Genomic DNA, 15,300 nt, shown 5'->3' on the forward strand with positions numbered 1-15,300 from the left:
GAAGTTGCTATTTTTATTTCAAAATCAGTTTTCCACTGCCTTATTTTAAGTTGTAAAATCTTAATTATTCTATTCAACTATCTTTAGTTATATTGAGTAGGATTTTTTTGTATTTCAAGAACATCCTCTTCTTTTCCTATGCAGTCTGTTTAAATCATTACTCCACCAAAAAGGGAATTTATTACGTGATCTGTTTGCAACTAATGTAAGTTTAACTTCACTACTCAGCATTGTCTCTATGGTACTCTATACACATCCTGTGTAAGAAGACACGATATCCCAGTTTATTTTTTTAATTTAATTTTTAATTATAATCAGTTTTGTTGCAGTTACAGATTTTAGTCTAATAATTTGCTTTAGCTTCTTGATATTAAAATTTAAGGAGTTACGGTCAAACTGACCTAGTGGCATTCCAATTTGTTAGTTATTAGATTAGGCCAACTGGACAATATTAAGTCTAATAATTTGTTTTTCCTTGTATTATGTTCAGCACATTGAGACATATTATAATACCACATTTTATTTATGAACATACAAGCATATTGATTTCCTGTACAATATTATTTCCAGTCTATATCTAGATAGTTGAAATCACCCAAAGATACAATTTTGGCATGTGAAAATCTAGTGTCATAGGTTCATAGGAGATTATTAGGCTAACGGCTTAAGAGCCCTTAGAAGCCTTGCCAATATAACCCAGTTTTACCCAATATATGACCCCTAGAGACAAGAGGATGGCATGGGTTTGCACCTATGCCTTGAGTTGAGTATGTTACAAATTACCCCTGTCCATAAGGGACATGTGCACTACCCCAGGTTTGAATTTTCTTTGTGAGGAACCTCTGAGGCCTTGTAGGCCAGGCACAGATCATCCATTAACAGTTCATAGGAGACAGAGTAAAGGGGTAGGGTTTTTAGTCTTTCCACAAAGGACTTGCTGTTTACATCCTGTATTTTCTTTGTGAGGAACCTCTGAGGTCACTCTAGCTGCTGTAAGTGCCACATCAAGTACATGCCAAATGACACATTTTACTTGATTATTGGTCTAATGAAGGCTGAGTACAGCAAGACTATAATGTATTTGGATCCTGATACCATACCTTTACTTGTAAGTTGTAACACATAGAAGGACTTCCTCACTACTGTGGACACATGGCAGTCAATGTTCAGGCTTCTATCTCTGTACCTAAACCTCTCATCTCAAAGTCTACTCTTAGGGATGTGCTGTTGATGTTGTAATTTGCAGGGGTATTTGACGATCATTTGTCTTATCTAGACCTTCCTGAAGGATATCTAAGTCACTGGGGAATTCAATGATTGCCCCCAGTTTGCAGTTGTCAGCAAACATTGTTGTCCAGAGGAGTGGTCCCATTACTGAGCCCCGTGGCAGACCACTAGAAACTTGCCTCTTGCTGGATCTATATTCACCCACTTTAACCACATGCATCCTGTCAGTGAGCCGTCTGGCTATCCATCTGGTGACATAGGGATTTATGCCAGTTTTGTGAATTTATTTGTAATACCTAAGTGGAGAATCATGTCAAATGCCTTGGCCAGGTTGAGGTAGGCAGTATGTATTATCCTCATCCATGCCCTTCATGACTTACTCAAATAAATCCACCAGATTCAGTAGATATGACCTGCCCTTGATAAAGCTGAACTGGGTCAGGTCCATTGATTGTAGGTTTCCTATGTCATTATTTATCAGGTCAATGAATATTCTTTCCATGGCCTTGCATTTAGACTAGTCAAACTTATGGGTCTGTAATTTTCTGGGTCAGTAGATGGTCCCCCTTTATGCAGAGAGGTGACTGCTGCTGTCTTCCACTTTATCGTGACAAAAGCCAGTCCAGAGGCTGTGGTTAAATAAAGGTCTGTTTAAGAAGCAACCTGGTATATTGTCAGGCCCCATTGAAGCCATGTTTTAAACCTTAGAGAGCATAGTGACAACCTGTTCTTTGGTGATAATTGGCAGTGGAGTGGTGGAGGGTATTTCTTGGGGACGAGATGGGGTGATGAGGAAGTAAAATTTGAACTGAATTTGCCAGCCAGAAGTTTTGCTATATCTTCTGGCTGAGTGTAGGTGATGACATCTACAACTAATTCTGCAGTTTGCTGCATGTTGCCCTTAAGACTGTGGATGCAACTGTAAAATGCCTTATGGGTATCCTTTCCTTTGGATGCTATTTTTACCTTAAAGTCCGCTTTCAGAGACTTGACTAGTTCCCTGATTGGCTTGTTTAAACTAATGAGAGACTTTTTGGTCCAATTCGCACATTCCCTCTTACTTCTCAACCAGATTTTCTTTGTTTGGTTGTACAACCTATTAATACAGGAAATCTACCAGGGTGGCTTGTTTTTGTGGTTTGACCTGGGTTTATTTCAGTCTGGTACTGCTGTTTCTATGCAATTGTTTATATGGTCATACAAAACTTTTGTGCACATCTCTGCATAGGCTTCTGTGTTTTCTGGATCTGGGGTCCTTGGAAACTAACTGTCTCATAATAGGAATTAGTTTGCCTTAGAAAATTTCTTAAAATTTCTTAAGATGTTTGGGGTTCAGTGGGAGGACTAGTTTTACTTTTATTTCAAGGGAGACTGCTTTGTGATCTGATCTTAACAGTTAGGGCACCTTAATTTTGATTTGTAAATCTGCTTCCACTTCCTCATTATTGTTCAAATTTAGAGCCATTAAATTCAAACCCTTATGATGTAATCTTTCTTTCAATTTCTTAATGAATTCATGTCTATCATGTGCAAATATATTCTTGTAGTGTCTAAGGACTCAGGGATCAAGCTTCTGCTTAATATATTTACTAAACATACAACATTGTTAGTACAAGCTGTGTGCATAGAAAGCACACTTTTCCAATTCAAAGAACAATGTTTGATAATTACCCTCCTCATTACTGTTAGGCAAAAGACCACTCACCTTCCCTGGATAATCAGTCTTTATATCTCATCTCAAGAAAATCTCATTTCCTAACCAAAATACATTTTTGGCTATTGTTAAACTGACATTAAATTTACATACAAAATCCAAAATGCAAAAAAAAAAAAAAAAAAAAACAGCTCACCAATATGCACTGATAGGACCACCCAAAACAATTTAGCACTCAGATCCACAGACGACCAGATGACAAAAACACATAAAAATGAAAAATACTAAATCAAGACAACTTTATTATCACAACTCAAGATGTTTTTTGCACAATGCAATGATCATAATGCTTTTTCAACGGTAAAAAAAAAGTTGCTCAACTACACATAAAACTCAATAAAAATCATGTCATCCTCACTTTTGAGAATAATTTATCTTGCCAGAATAGCACATCACAGTGTTTATTTAAAAGGGCTAACACCTTTCTAAAATTGTCCATATTATTGGTGATAAATCTGACCTCACAATCACAACATCTGCCATAATGATTAAACTTCTACTGTAATTATAACACAAAAATGGTAGTATACCTGCTAAATCTAGTGAAGTGCTGGTGCAGAATGCAAATTTGTGATATTAAAAATGCAAAGTTAATAATGCAATATGTAGAAGTATGTAGATATATTATGAATGCAGGCAGTGACAATTGTTTTACTTTTTTTCATAATTTGTTCTGTTTTTAACCTTATACAGAATGGTGTCATGTGCAATGAGCTACTTTATTTATTGCCCAAGTATCAGACTCTATTATTAAGCATTTAACAGCAGGGCTTAATGTAAGTTTCTCAGTAGTTAATATTCTAAAATGCAAGCCAGTCCATCCTTGTAATTAGATTGCTTTAGAAAAAAAAATATTTGCGATTTAAAATACAGTGATATTTTATCGAGTGAAGATTTGGGAGAGACAGGAGGAAAGCAAGAGGAAATGTGGATATCCAGCGAAGACCTGCAACAAACATGTTACTGCTTGATTCAATACTGTTATCTATATATGCACTCTGTTTACTCCTTGGGTCAGCACTAAAAATACACCTTTCCTGTAAGATATTATTGATCAATAAATATTAACTAGCCATTTGAATTAACAAACAATCCCCTGTGGCAATGGCGGGTATGGAATAATCTCTAAATAATTAGCCCTCTCAACTGCCTGCTTCTAATTCTTTTGGATCCCTTTCTCTAAGTTCTATTATACCTGTCTGAATGTAATTATCTCAGCTTGCATCCTGTACATGCCAGCCTACCACAGTATATTTGTCTTTACCTTTTTGCCACAACCACATTCATGCTTTAGTCAATATATGGTAACAGTGCTGATTCTTTGCTTGCTAACCGTTTTTATCTTTTGCCCTCTTCTTTCTAGTTAACTTTTTTATTTTCTTATCTGACTGTATATTCTCTTTACTGCCTAGTCCTCATGTGTATTCTATTAATACCTTTAAATTTACTTCTTTTGCACATTTTTTAAGTGTCTCAAGTAACAGTTATGTTCACTTTGAGTTTTGAATTGTGCTTTATATATTATGCTGTTAACAGTTTAGTACATGTTGGAAAATATGTCTCATTTTTGTTTCTTATTCTGCATATACCAGGCTCTTTGTATTATTAACTATCTTTATTCTTATTATTACTTTTTGGTACTTGCCTGAGTAGTGCTGTTAATATTAACCTGCACTCTTTGTTAACTTTTGCTTGGCTGCTTTGTGGCATTGACCTTTTCCATTATATCCAATTTGCATTCAATTTTACTTGTACTGTTGCTAGGTAATGGCTGAAAATGGACTCATGCCTTCAAGTTTACTTACTTCCAGAAAATACCAGCATACATACCCACCTACATACAAACATACATACATACATACGTAACCTTAGCATGTTCCTGTAAATCCACTCTTGGTTCAGTGTGATTTATCCAAGAAACAAATTTGAAATAAATAAATCAGTTCCCTGCTTCTGCTTTTTTCTTGCACACATTTCTATCGGTGTAATATAATTCAGTTTTTTCTCTGTAAAAGCTGAGAATTCTAATATGAAACTGAATGATTCACTTTTTCTTTCTTGCAAAGGCTGGAAAATTTGATATTATCGAACTGATTATATATATTGGATCCACTTTATCATACTATGGACTGGTAAGCGACTTACTGCATATTATTTACATTTAAATTAATGCAACATTTTGTAATCTTGTCTGCCATTTTAATTAATATGTTTCACTTTTTTATCTTTCAGACTGCACTTTTGATTGACTTGTTCATTACAACATATATTTACCCTTGCTGCCACCAAAAAAATGTTAAGGAATATTACGTAAAGAAGATTTATAAAGATGTGCAGAAACCTAAGCGGGTATGTTTTTAAACTGGAACTGGATGGTGTACAGTACTTAGACACAGTAAATGCATTATAACAAGACAACTGTTAGTTAATCTAGTAATTCAGTATTATGTCTGCTGTTTGCTATACCAAAGGTCAGTTCTGCTAAAGAATTTACTGAGATTATGTGACAACTAACTTGATGATGAGAAAGTATGGATGCTGCCTTTTTCCTTAATCAGTGGGTAGAACAGAGAAATCATGGCTGTTCACTGTACTTTAGACAGAGATTTTATAACAAAATAGGAAAATGTGGGCTTCAGAACAAGTACAGATGCTATTAGCCAGAAAAGAGAATCAAACTGCTATGATGGCTTAGTGGTTAACTACTGTGACTGTAATGTGCAGGGTCCTGGGTTCAAGACTTGCAGAGGCTGTTTATTTTCACCCCAGAGATCACTTCTGTGGCTCTGCTCGACAGTGGCACAGGAAAATAATTTTCTTGGGTGGCGAAAGCCAGGGTACCTTTGGCTAGGCTTATATAAGCCCTAGGGTCAATAGCCTAGTACCTACCTATGAACCTATATCAAACAAAGCTCCTCATTAGCACTCTTCAAGAAAAATCTTGATGATTGGATGGGAGATAGGAAATTCACCCCGGGAATCACTTCTGTGGCTCTGCTCGACAGTGGCACAGGAAAATAATTTTCTTGGGTGGCAAAAGCCAGGGTACCTTTGGCTAGGCTTATATAGGCCCTAGGGCCAATAGCCTAGTACGTACCTATGAACCTATGAACCTTTATCATCTGACAGAATTTCAACATACTTTCATGTGCATATACATGTATTACAAAATGCACTCTGCATTACTACCTGGTAGTGCTTGGTTCTCTGGTTTATTCATCTGCTGGGGTACCTTTTGTTCTAAGTGCACTTGTTCTCACATGGGTTTTTACCAGGTGCTCCTGCTTTCTTCCACATAAAACACACTAGCAGTTATACTGACAATCCTCCACACTGCCTGTAGATGAGCATGTGTGTGTGTGTGTGTGTGTGTGTGTGTGTGTGTGTGTGTGTGTGTGTGTGTGTGTGTGTGTGTGTGTCTGTTTGTGTATACTGTGATGAAAAGGAACTCCATCCATGATTTGTTCTCTACACCATTGGGTAATGGGATAGGCTTCAGCTTCTGCACAACCTTGACTAAGGTAAAATGAATATCAGAACATGAATGAACAAATGAATGTGTGCGTTCTTGGAAACTCCACTGATAGACATCTATGTCTGTCCATCTAGGACCCTAAAATAAGTTTGGTGCTCAGCTCCTGACAGATGCTTCTTAGTTAAGGGAGGCAATTCTTGAAGAGTTTTCAAGGCCAAATGAGGGTGAAGAAAATATATGACACATGTTTGCCTGGAAGGTAAATTCTTGCTTAAAAAGATATCCTGTATTTCATCACAGTGAGAATGTCATATAAAACACTTTAAAATTGGTCAAACAATTTATTTTGAAGAACAAGAAAACTGATGAAAGAACATCCATCCATCCACAACCCTTTTTCCCATTTTTTGCACATGGGGTTGGGGTGTCACTTCAACAGTGACAATCATCTAGAGCCAAGGTTTATACTGTCATGAGTGAATCACACCCAGCAAAAGCATGTGTAAATGTTTCCAATTCTGTTTTACAGAATCTGCTTTTTTCTGTTTCTCCCACTTTTTCAACTGACTTTTGTAAACCAAAGTCTACATTGTCCACTGTCTTAGGCTGTCATTATTAGCCTTTCATCTTATGGTTTAATTTCACCTGTCCTTAAACATTTCTTTGTCAAATCTTGGTAAATGTGCGGTTGTTCCAGAAGTTTTGTATACTTACCACTATATTTGTGGACTTTCCAAATTTCTTTCCTTCTTTTCGGTCCTTTTCTTTATATTCTTTTGTTTTTGGCACTTTCGGTTGCTGTCTGATTTTTTCTACTTCTAGTTTGTTATTCATTTCACTTTGTTCGAAAATGCTTCTACTAGACTAAACAGAGATGCCATCTTAGACTTCTTCTCTACATGCTTTAGAATTTTCAGTATGCTTAGATTTGATGAGACCAACACATTTATATGTAGTCCAAAGATTCTGATCTATACATCTAGTCAATTTTGAGGAGGGTCATAATTCCTTCAGAGTTTGAGATATACAATATTGGTATATACTAGTATTTATATGTCATTTGGTAAGCATGAAACATTTTTCTTGTTTTCTTGTCAAGCTGACTCAGTACTTCTTGAGACTAGTCAGTCACACCAAAGCTGTAAGTTAGAAAAGGAGAGCGAACTGAGTTAAAGCTTGGACTTTATTGCTAGATATCAAGGCTGTTTTCAATATTAGCTTTAGTCTTATGAAGTATACCTCATTAAGCATGTTCTTATTTGTTCGTGTTTCATTACCAATCCTTCATCTATTTCCAGATATTTATATACTCCCTTTTGCTCAAATTCCTTTAGATCACATTTCTACTCTTGGTTGATATTTTCTTGGTGCTGCAACCTTTACTTTTATAAATGTTACTTTTTTGCATTTATCAAGACAAAATAATCTGAGAAAGCTTTAACCTTTTGTAGTTATGCTTTTGGATCTTTATCTGATGATCAAAGTTTCAAAACTTTGAAATTCATATGATCGAGAGCATATGATAGAAGTTTTGAAACATTGAAAATAAAAGAAAAAAAAACTTTTTTTGTATGTTTTTGCAAGGGATCAAGCCTCCCTGCACCCCCCACACCCCAAATTAAACATACCAACTCTGAGATTGCACTACAGTGAAGAAAAGGGTAGATTTCCTGATCTGCGCTGTACTGTGATCTCTGTTCAAAATGATTGATGTCTTGACCATATGAATTTCAAAGTTTTGAAACTTCGATCATATGATAGAGATCCCCCACAAAATATACAGTTTTAAATCATCCACAAAAAATAGCCAAGGTATCTTTAAAGCAGATTGGTTTCTAGGAGTTTAACTTAATCATAGGCGAATCTATTAAGTAAAGAACTTAATGGGTAAGGGCAAGATGAAACAGCAGCAGTGACAAAGAATCACCCTTTGAATTTTTATCCCTGGAGTAATACACAGTGTCGTGGCATAGCTACAAAGTGGTTTGCTACTGTTTCATAATCACTGCAGTGTAACTGATCAATGTTGGTTGTATCTTATACATCTGTAAGTATTCCATTATCCATAAATATGGGATGCTGCAAATGCCTTTTCGTAATCTATTCGTGCCCAACTTAGATTCTTTCCCTTCTTAATGATTTCTCTTATGGCTTTGTTTAAAAATAGATGCTTTCCATATGACTTTCTTTTTTTTTTATCTTTTTTTTTTGTTCTATTGCCATGAATGATTTTTTTCTAGATGGCTTTAAACTCTGTCTGCATTAATTCCAGTACATAATTCATGTATTGTTGTAAGGCAGATTATTCGTCTATACTTTTTAGGGTGGCTTGCAAGTTCACTCCTAATGGGAAGTGCTTATTTCTTGTTGTTAGCCAGGTTGGTGTCTGTTTGGAATGAGTGCATATAGGTAGTTCTTACTCAGGGCTAAATCTTTGTGTACAGAAGTTAATACCTTTAGCAAGAAGTTAGGTACTGCATCTAGGCACAGGGTTTTCTAGTTAAGAGCTTTTCTTAATTTTGTCTCAATTTTATTGGTTGTTTCATCCCATTTCATATCTTCTACATTACAGTTCATTATGGTTTCTTTTTAATTCTTCTCTCCATTCAATATATTTGTTATGTTCAATAAAGTCTTCATAAATACTTCTCCAAAATGTGACCATTTCTTCTTTTTTTGGTGATGATTCTATCCCTTTAGCTTTCATTCCCAATTCTGTATAAAGTCTTTTGGGTCATCAATGAATTGCCTGTTTTGTACTTTCCCTTTATATTTATCTTCTTACATTAAGTTGTTCTGTTTGTGCTGATATTTTTACTTTATTAATGGAAACAGTGTATGATAAATCCTGGTCTATTTTGATATCTTATGTTGATTGTGCCATATCTTTGTAAATATTTTTTGATGCTCTGTTCCCTTTTCTGCACTCTTTTAACAGTGATACTTCTTGTCTAAATTGTTTTACAGTTTTCTGTATTCAGTGCTTTTACTATGACATTCTACTCATCCCTTTCCTTTCCATTGGCACTCTACATTTTTGTGGTAATACTACCCATTATTAATTTAGCTGCTTAGTAATATATCCTGTTTATTTATGTTATATCACATACTTTTCTCTTAAAAGTCTTGATTTCTGTGTTCATCTGTTTTATGTCTTCTAAGATTTGGGGTCTTATTTACTTTCTGTAATCTATTTTTTTCATCTATCTTAATGTGTCTTTCCATCATTATTAAATCAAGCAGGTCTTCCTTTAGATCATTTTCTTCTGGACTGAGAGCATCGTCTTTGCCCTTTGCTTCCTGTGAGTTTTGTGCAGAATTTTCCAGAACATTGTACTGTGCAGATGCATCCTGCTTCATCTGTTGCTTCTCCGTATGGGGATCCACTGGTCCATCATGCCACAATAGTACCTGTTTCTAACCATCTAGACTTTCATGCAAGCCTCTGACAAAGGCTTCAGAACATCACCCTCTAGCGTACCATCTTCAGATGTGTCCTGCTTCACCTCCCAACATTCTGTCTGAGGAACCCACTGCTCTAACATGTTACAACACTGCCTGAGTTGGAGTCCCCACACTAAACCCATCACTTTGCAGATGGTATATCACTTCAATTTCTATTTCTTTAATTTCACCTGCTCCCCCTAATTCCCCCTTTTTTATATTCCCCCACAGTGATCTTATTTTTTGTATTGTAAACTTTGCTCTATGCCAGTGTCTTTGCCTGTATTTCTATTCAAATATCTTTGGAACTGCTCTTTTTGCATTGATTAGTTTTGCTTTCTTCTTTGCATAAGTATCACACCATATCATTTTTTTTTTCCTTTCCCATGTCCATGTTTCTTTTTTATACCTTTCAGAAACCTCTGTCTTTTCCTTATCTTTTCTCATTGCCTCTTTGGATTATTTTTCTGTGATGCCTATTGTTTCTTCATCTAATAATGTTTTTCCTTTGTCTGTGACATTAAGCCATTCAACTTGTTATATGTAGCTTTTGACAGTTTTTCTTGTGCAAGTATTTTTCTTTCCTCTAATTTCTCCCTTACTCTTGTTACATATCCACTGTTTGGGCTTACTGCACAGTAGTAAAAATACAGAATTTATTCCTTATCCTCAACATTCTAATTTATTCTCTCACTGCCTCTTGCTTGACCTGTTAGGGTTTATGGACTACTTCTTCCCTCTACCACAGGGAGGCACCCTACCCCAAGCCTTGCCTAACCCTGGGAGTGATTCCATGTCCTTTGCATTCTACACTAATATTTTCCAGTCATGACACCAGGAGTGGGCACTTTTTTATCCTTGCAACTAGTCTCCTTTTTTAATTTTTGACCTACGTTTCACCATGATATGTAAAAATACACTCTATTAGTGTTATCTTGGTGAGATTTTGTAAAAACAGAGTCCACCAAGTATAGGTACTCACCAAGACTTGATGATAAATTCAGTTTCAGCAACACTATTTTCCATTTCTTGCTAATTTCATTTCTCCATTCAGAGCCCAGCATAGAGGCAGTAAAATGTCTGGTGAGATTTATATTTCGGATATGTAAATACTGAATAAATAGAGCCCAGCATGAACTCCTGTGGCATTTAACTCCCATAGCCTATAATTTTATACTAAATGAGTTTGTGCTACTTTCTAACGTGTACCCATGCCACAACCCATCTAACGCATGGTGGAGGTAAGCCCATGCTAACTAGTTTTGTTACAGCAATTTGTGGTTTGTGGTTCCCTCTGTTGAATGCTGTTGAGAAACCAGTTAATAACTGACAACATGATTTGTAAATAGCCCTGCAGTTCCAGGACCTTGACTGGAAATAGTACTTTAAAGTAATCACATGCTAAACTTCTTTCTTTCTCCTTATTAATATATTTTAAAAATGTCCTTTTTATTATCTGTAATCCTGTTTAGTAATGGCTCTTATATTTCTGCTGATCCTCATAAACATTGTTTTATTTTTCTGACCAAGTTGTTATTTTGGTTTAAAAGAATCGGCTCTTCCCTGATTTCCATTTCATTAACAACATATTTAAATTTCTAATGAGGCTCATAATCCATTTATTTATATTTCCAGTTGACAGATAATGTTTGGTCATTATAATAAAAACCAAGGGTGAAGAGTGGTACACACACAACTAGTAATCCAACAACCACTCCGACTCCAATAACTAATGCACAAATGTTTATTCACGAAATCACAATATAAAACAATAAAAAGCGCTTGACCTTGATTTTTATTTTTTTATATTGTGATTTCGTAAATAAACGTTTGGGCATTAGTTATTGGAGTCGGAATGTTTGGTCATTATATTACATTGTGTTTAAAACTTTTCTTTGCTGTATTTACCAATGCATCAGTCTGACCATCAGACCTTCCTTAGGTCTACCGACTCATTTATTCCCCATCACTGGGGAGAGAGATGACTGGTAGGGGATGTCACTGAAGAAGTCATCAAGGGTAATTCATTTTTTTTCTTTCTACAGCACTATTACCACTGTGCAGGTCCAGTACCAATCTCAGAAATTGACAAGGGAGGGCTTTTTACTTCTTTTTGTGAATGATGTAACTGCTTCAGTCTAGTTCTACACCCTTTAAACTACCATGCCTATGGGGTTTCCATTCTCCACTGGGAATGTGCACCCCTGCCATGTGGTCCTATACCCTACCTTCCCAAAGAAAGGAAAGTCAGTTAAGCTACTCACCCTTCCAAGCCAACTCCAGGAGTTCTTCAGAATGTTCCATTGACTATATGTGTCCTTCCTGTCCAAACTCTCTTACCAGGGGATCTTTTCTCTTCATACCTTGTGATAATGTTTACAATCCACATTGGTATGAGTTAATATAGATGCTGATCACTACTTATAATGAGAATAGTAAGTAGGATTGTTCAGTTTCAAAGGTCTGTGGAATGCAGATTATATCAGTATGTTATTTCCACTCATTGCAGGTGACCTGAGTTTGATTACCAGCTCAGGCATCTGTCTGAGCTGGCCAGGAAGGATGGGACTGAGAGGCTGCTGCCATCTTGCCCATGGTGGGAGGATGGAGGCAGCTTGGCTTGCCACATAGGCTGACACTGAGTGGGGGCATTAGCTCTTACCCAGTAAAGACTGAGCCAGCTGAGCCTGTGCAGTCATGGTGCGTAGCACCAATAAACTGAGGAAAATCTGGCATGGAAAGGCATGCTTACCTTCTGGGGACTGCAGTAGGGGGCTTGGTAGAGACACTGAGTGGAGGATGCTCTCTGTAGGGAGAGAAACTGTACCTCAGAATGAGCAAGCTGGCCTACTCCTTCCCACTTACTTCTCATCAGGGAATAGGACCCTCAGGCAGGAATGAATGGGCTGTAGGACTTTGATCTAGCATGGGAGTTCCTGGCTGTCTTGCCACCAGAATGAATGGGACTAAAATATATATATATATATATATATATATACACACACACACACACACACACACACACACACACACACACACACACACACACACACACACACACACACACATATATATGTTACTTCCACTAGTTGGAGGAGTGACTATTTGTTTCAGATTGTTCTCTAACATGAATGTACAGAAATACTTATTTAAATTACTTTAGGCTGTAGTTTTACTTCAGTCCATTCTCTCTATGTTAATATCATATAAAACAATACCTTCATGCACACCTATGAGGTGAATGAATGGAATTAATTCCCTAAGGTCCCCCATTCCAGATGTGTGTATCTGAGTAAGAGAAATACACATTTTTTTAATGTTAATACTCAGGCTAAGACAATCTATTAAAATGTTCTGATTCTTTAAATAGTGGACTTCCACAAATTGTATATGTTCTGTCACTGATACCATTATGTCTCCACCAGTCCCATTAGATTCGTATCTGTGGCTGTTAACCTTGTAGCTATTGAATGTTGGGCACTAATCTGTTTCATTTAACCATGTTTCTGTTATCATTGCAATAGACATATTAGCAGACTTGAATTGACATTTTAAAAGTAAAACTGCATTGTTTAAACTATGGATGTCTGTACTTAAGATTAGCAGACTTATTCACATAGTGATCATTCAACAGTGATCATTTCTGCCAATTTCTTTCACACATAATATGTCTCTCTGACCCAGTACAAAAATACAAGAAAAATATTGCTGCCTTCTGTGTATCTCGCTGATGGTAGATTGGGGTGAATGTGCAAAATGAAATCATAACAGTAATATATTTTAACTTTATTCTGTCAGGCATATATACAGTATGCTTTCTCATCCCAGCCCTGAAAAGACAGTTGCCTTTTATATACCCCTATGATGAGAGACTGGGATACATTGATTGAACAAGTGGTTACAGTAATCCTAGTAATGTATTTCAGTTTGGTCCTGCAGACATATATATGTAGCATGCTTCTTCAGCCCAACCCCAAAATGAAGTACACCTTCTATGTACAGCTCTTAGTTGTGATTGTTAAGAAAGGAAAATAAAACATGGCCACAGTAATGCATTTCAACTTTGTGTTTTTAATGGCCTTGTTCCCTCTTAGCCTTTTTTTGCCGACTAGGGAATCTGTATTGTATCTTCCTTGAAAGGGTGATTTAAATATAAAAATAATACCTGTCATTTTTAACTATTAATTCAAGTACTTCTTCTAGGGAGCTACTTTGCAGGTAGAATTAGTTGCAGCAGTGCATGCATGTCAGTAGAGAGGAGGTAGTGTATGAGACATATTGAAGTATAAAAATCCTTTTTTTCAATTAATAGCTTATGTTTTAATGATTGTCATGCCCCAGTAAATGAGAACAGCCTTCTAGTGTAATTGTATGCAGATATAGAACTGGAAGAGGTAATTCAGTAAAAGTAGTGATCTTCCACCATCTGTCCCTTTACATAAATTTATCTGAAACTTAGGTAATGGATGATAACCATTAAAACATAAAACTAATATGTTTCTTCATGTAATGGTTTATGTTTTAATGACTGTCAAGTTGCAAGGATATAGAAAGATATGTTAATGTAGTGCAGAAAGCAGTAGCCATAATTCACAGTCCAGTAACAGTAGTGTTTCTCCCACAAATTCTAGTCAAACTATATACAATTAAACAAAGAAAATGTAAGTAATGACACTCAGAGCTTTTTTACCTTTAATAATCTTGTTGAAAAATGAAGTCCAAATTCCACTTTAGGTTTTGTTAGAAAAAGATCTCAAACTGAGCCAGTTCCAAGGAACAGAGGGATAAAGTCCTGACTATGCTGCAAGTGTGCAGAGTTTGAGTACCAACTCAGATGTCTATTGTAGCTGGACAGAGAGGATGGGAGTGAGCAGCTGCTGCTGACTCACCTATCCTTGGGGAAGAGGGAGGCAGCTCTATGTCGACATATGCATGACACCTAGTAGAAGCACAAGGTGTTCACTTAGTGGAGTTCTCAACTGACTCAACCCACTCTGACACAGTGTATTTGCACTATGCAGCTGGGGGGAACTTGGCATGGGGTAGCACATTTGCCCTTTGGAGGAAATGATTGTTGGCTCAAAGGATTCACCAAGGGAGGTAGTTCTAAATAAAGAGAGTTCATTGCCCCCAGGACCAAAATGTTGGCCCACTCCCTTCCACCAGACTTTTGCCAGGAATGTCTGAATGATTAGGGGCACATTGTTAGGACAAATGGGCCATAGGGTTCTCTCCTTGCCCAAAATTACCTGGATTACATTCTATAGATCAAATGGACTGGCTGGGTAAAAGTAGATGAGCCACTAGGAAGCATCCTTGTCAGAAGCAAAACAACAAAAGAGTGGCAGGACAACGCATAAAACATTATTGGAAACTCTGGTTTTCAAAAACACAACAGTAATGCATCCAAACATAGATTGTAGGAATCCCAAAATAAATT

General features: G+C 36.5%; 1 protein-coding gene across 1 annotated transcript in view; it reads left to right on the forward strand.

Annotated features, from left to right (window-relative positions):
• The window catches only part of P2RX7 (purinergic receptor P2X 7), a 414,468-nt gene that overhangs the window by 338,206 nt on the left and 60,962 nt on the right, over positions 1-15,300 (forward strand). The window contains exons 10-11 of the mRNA XM_044068649.1: positions 5,008-5,073; positions 5,174-5,290. Of these exons, the coding sequence (XP_043924584.1) occupies positions 5,008-5,073; positions 5,174-5,290 (183 nt within the window). The remainder of the gene's footprint in view (positions 1-5,007; positions 5,074-5,173; positions 5,291-15,300) is intronic.

The sequence above is a fragment of the Protopterus annectens genome, chromosome 4.part0, assembly GCF_019279795.1.
Source record: "Protopterus annectens isolate FY-2018-M chromosome 4.part0, PAN1.0, whole genome shotgun sequence".
In the NCBI taxonomy this organism is placed as follows: Eukaryota; Metazoa; Chordata; order Ceratodontiformes; family Protopteridae; genus Protopterus; species Protopterus annectens.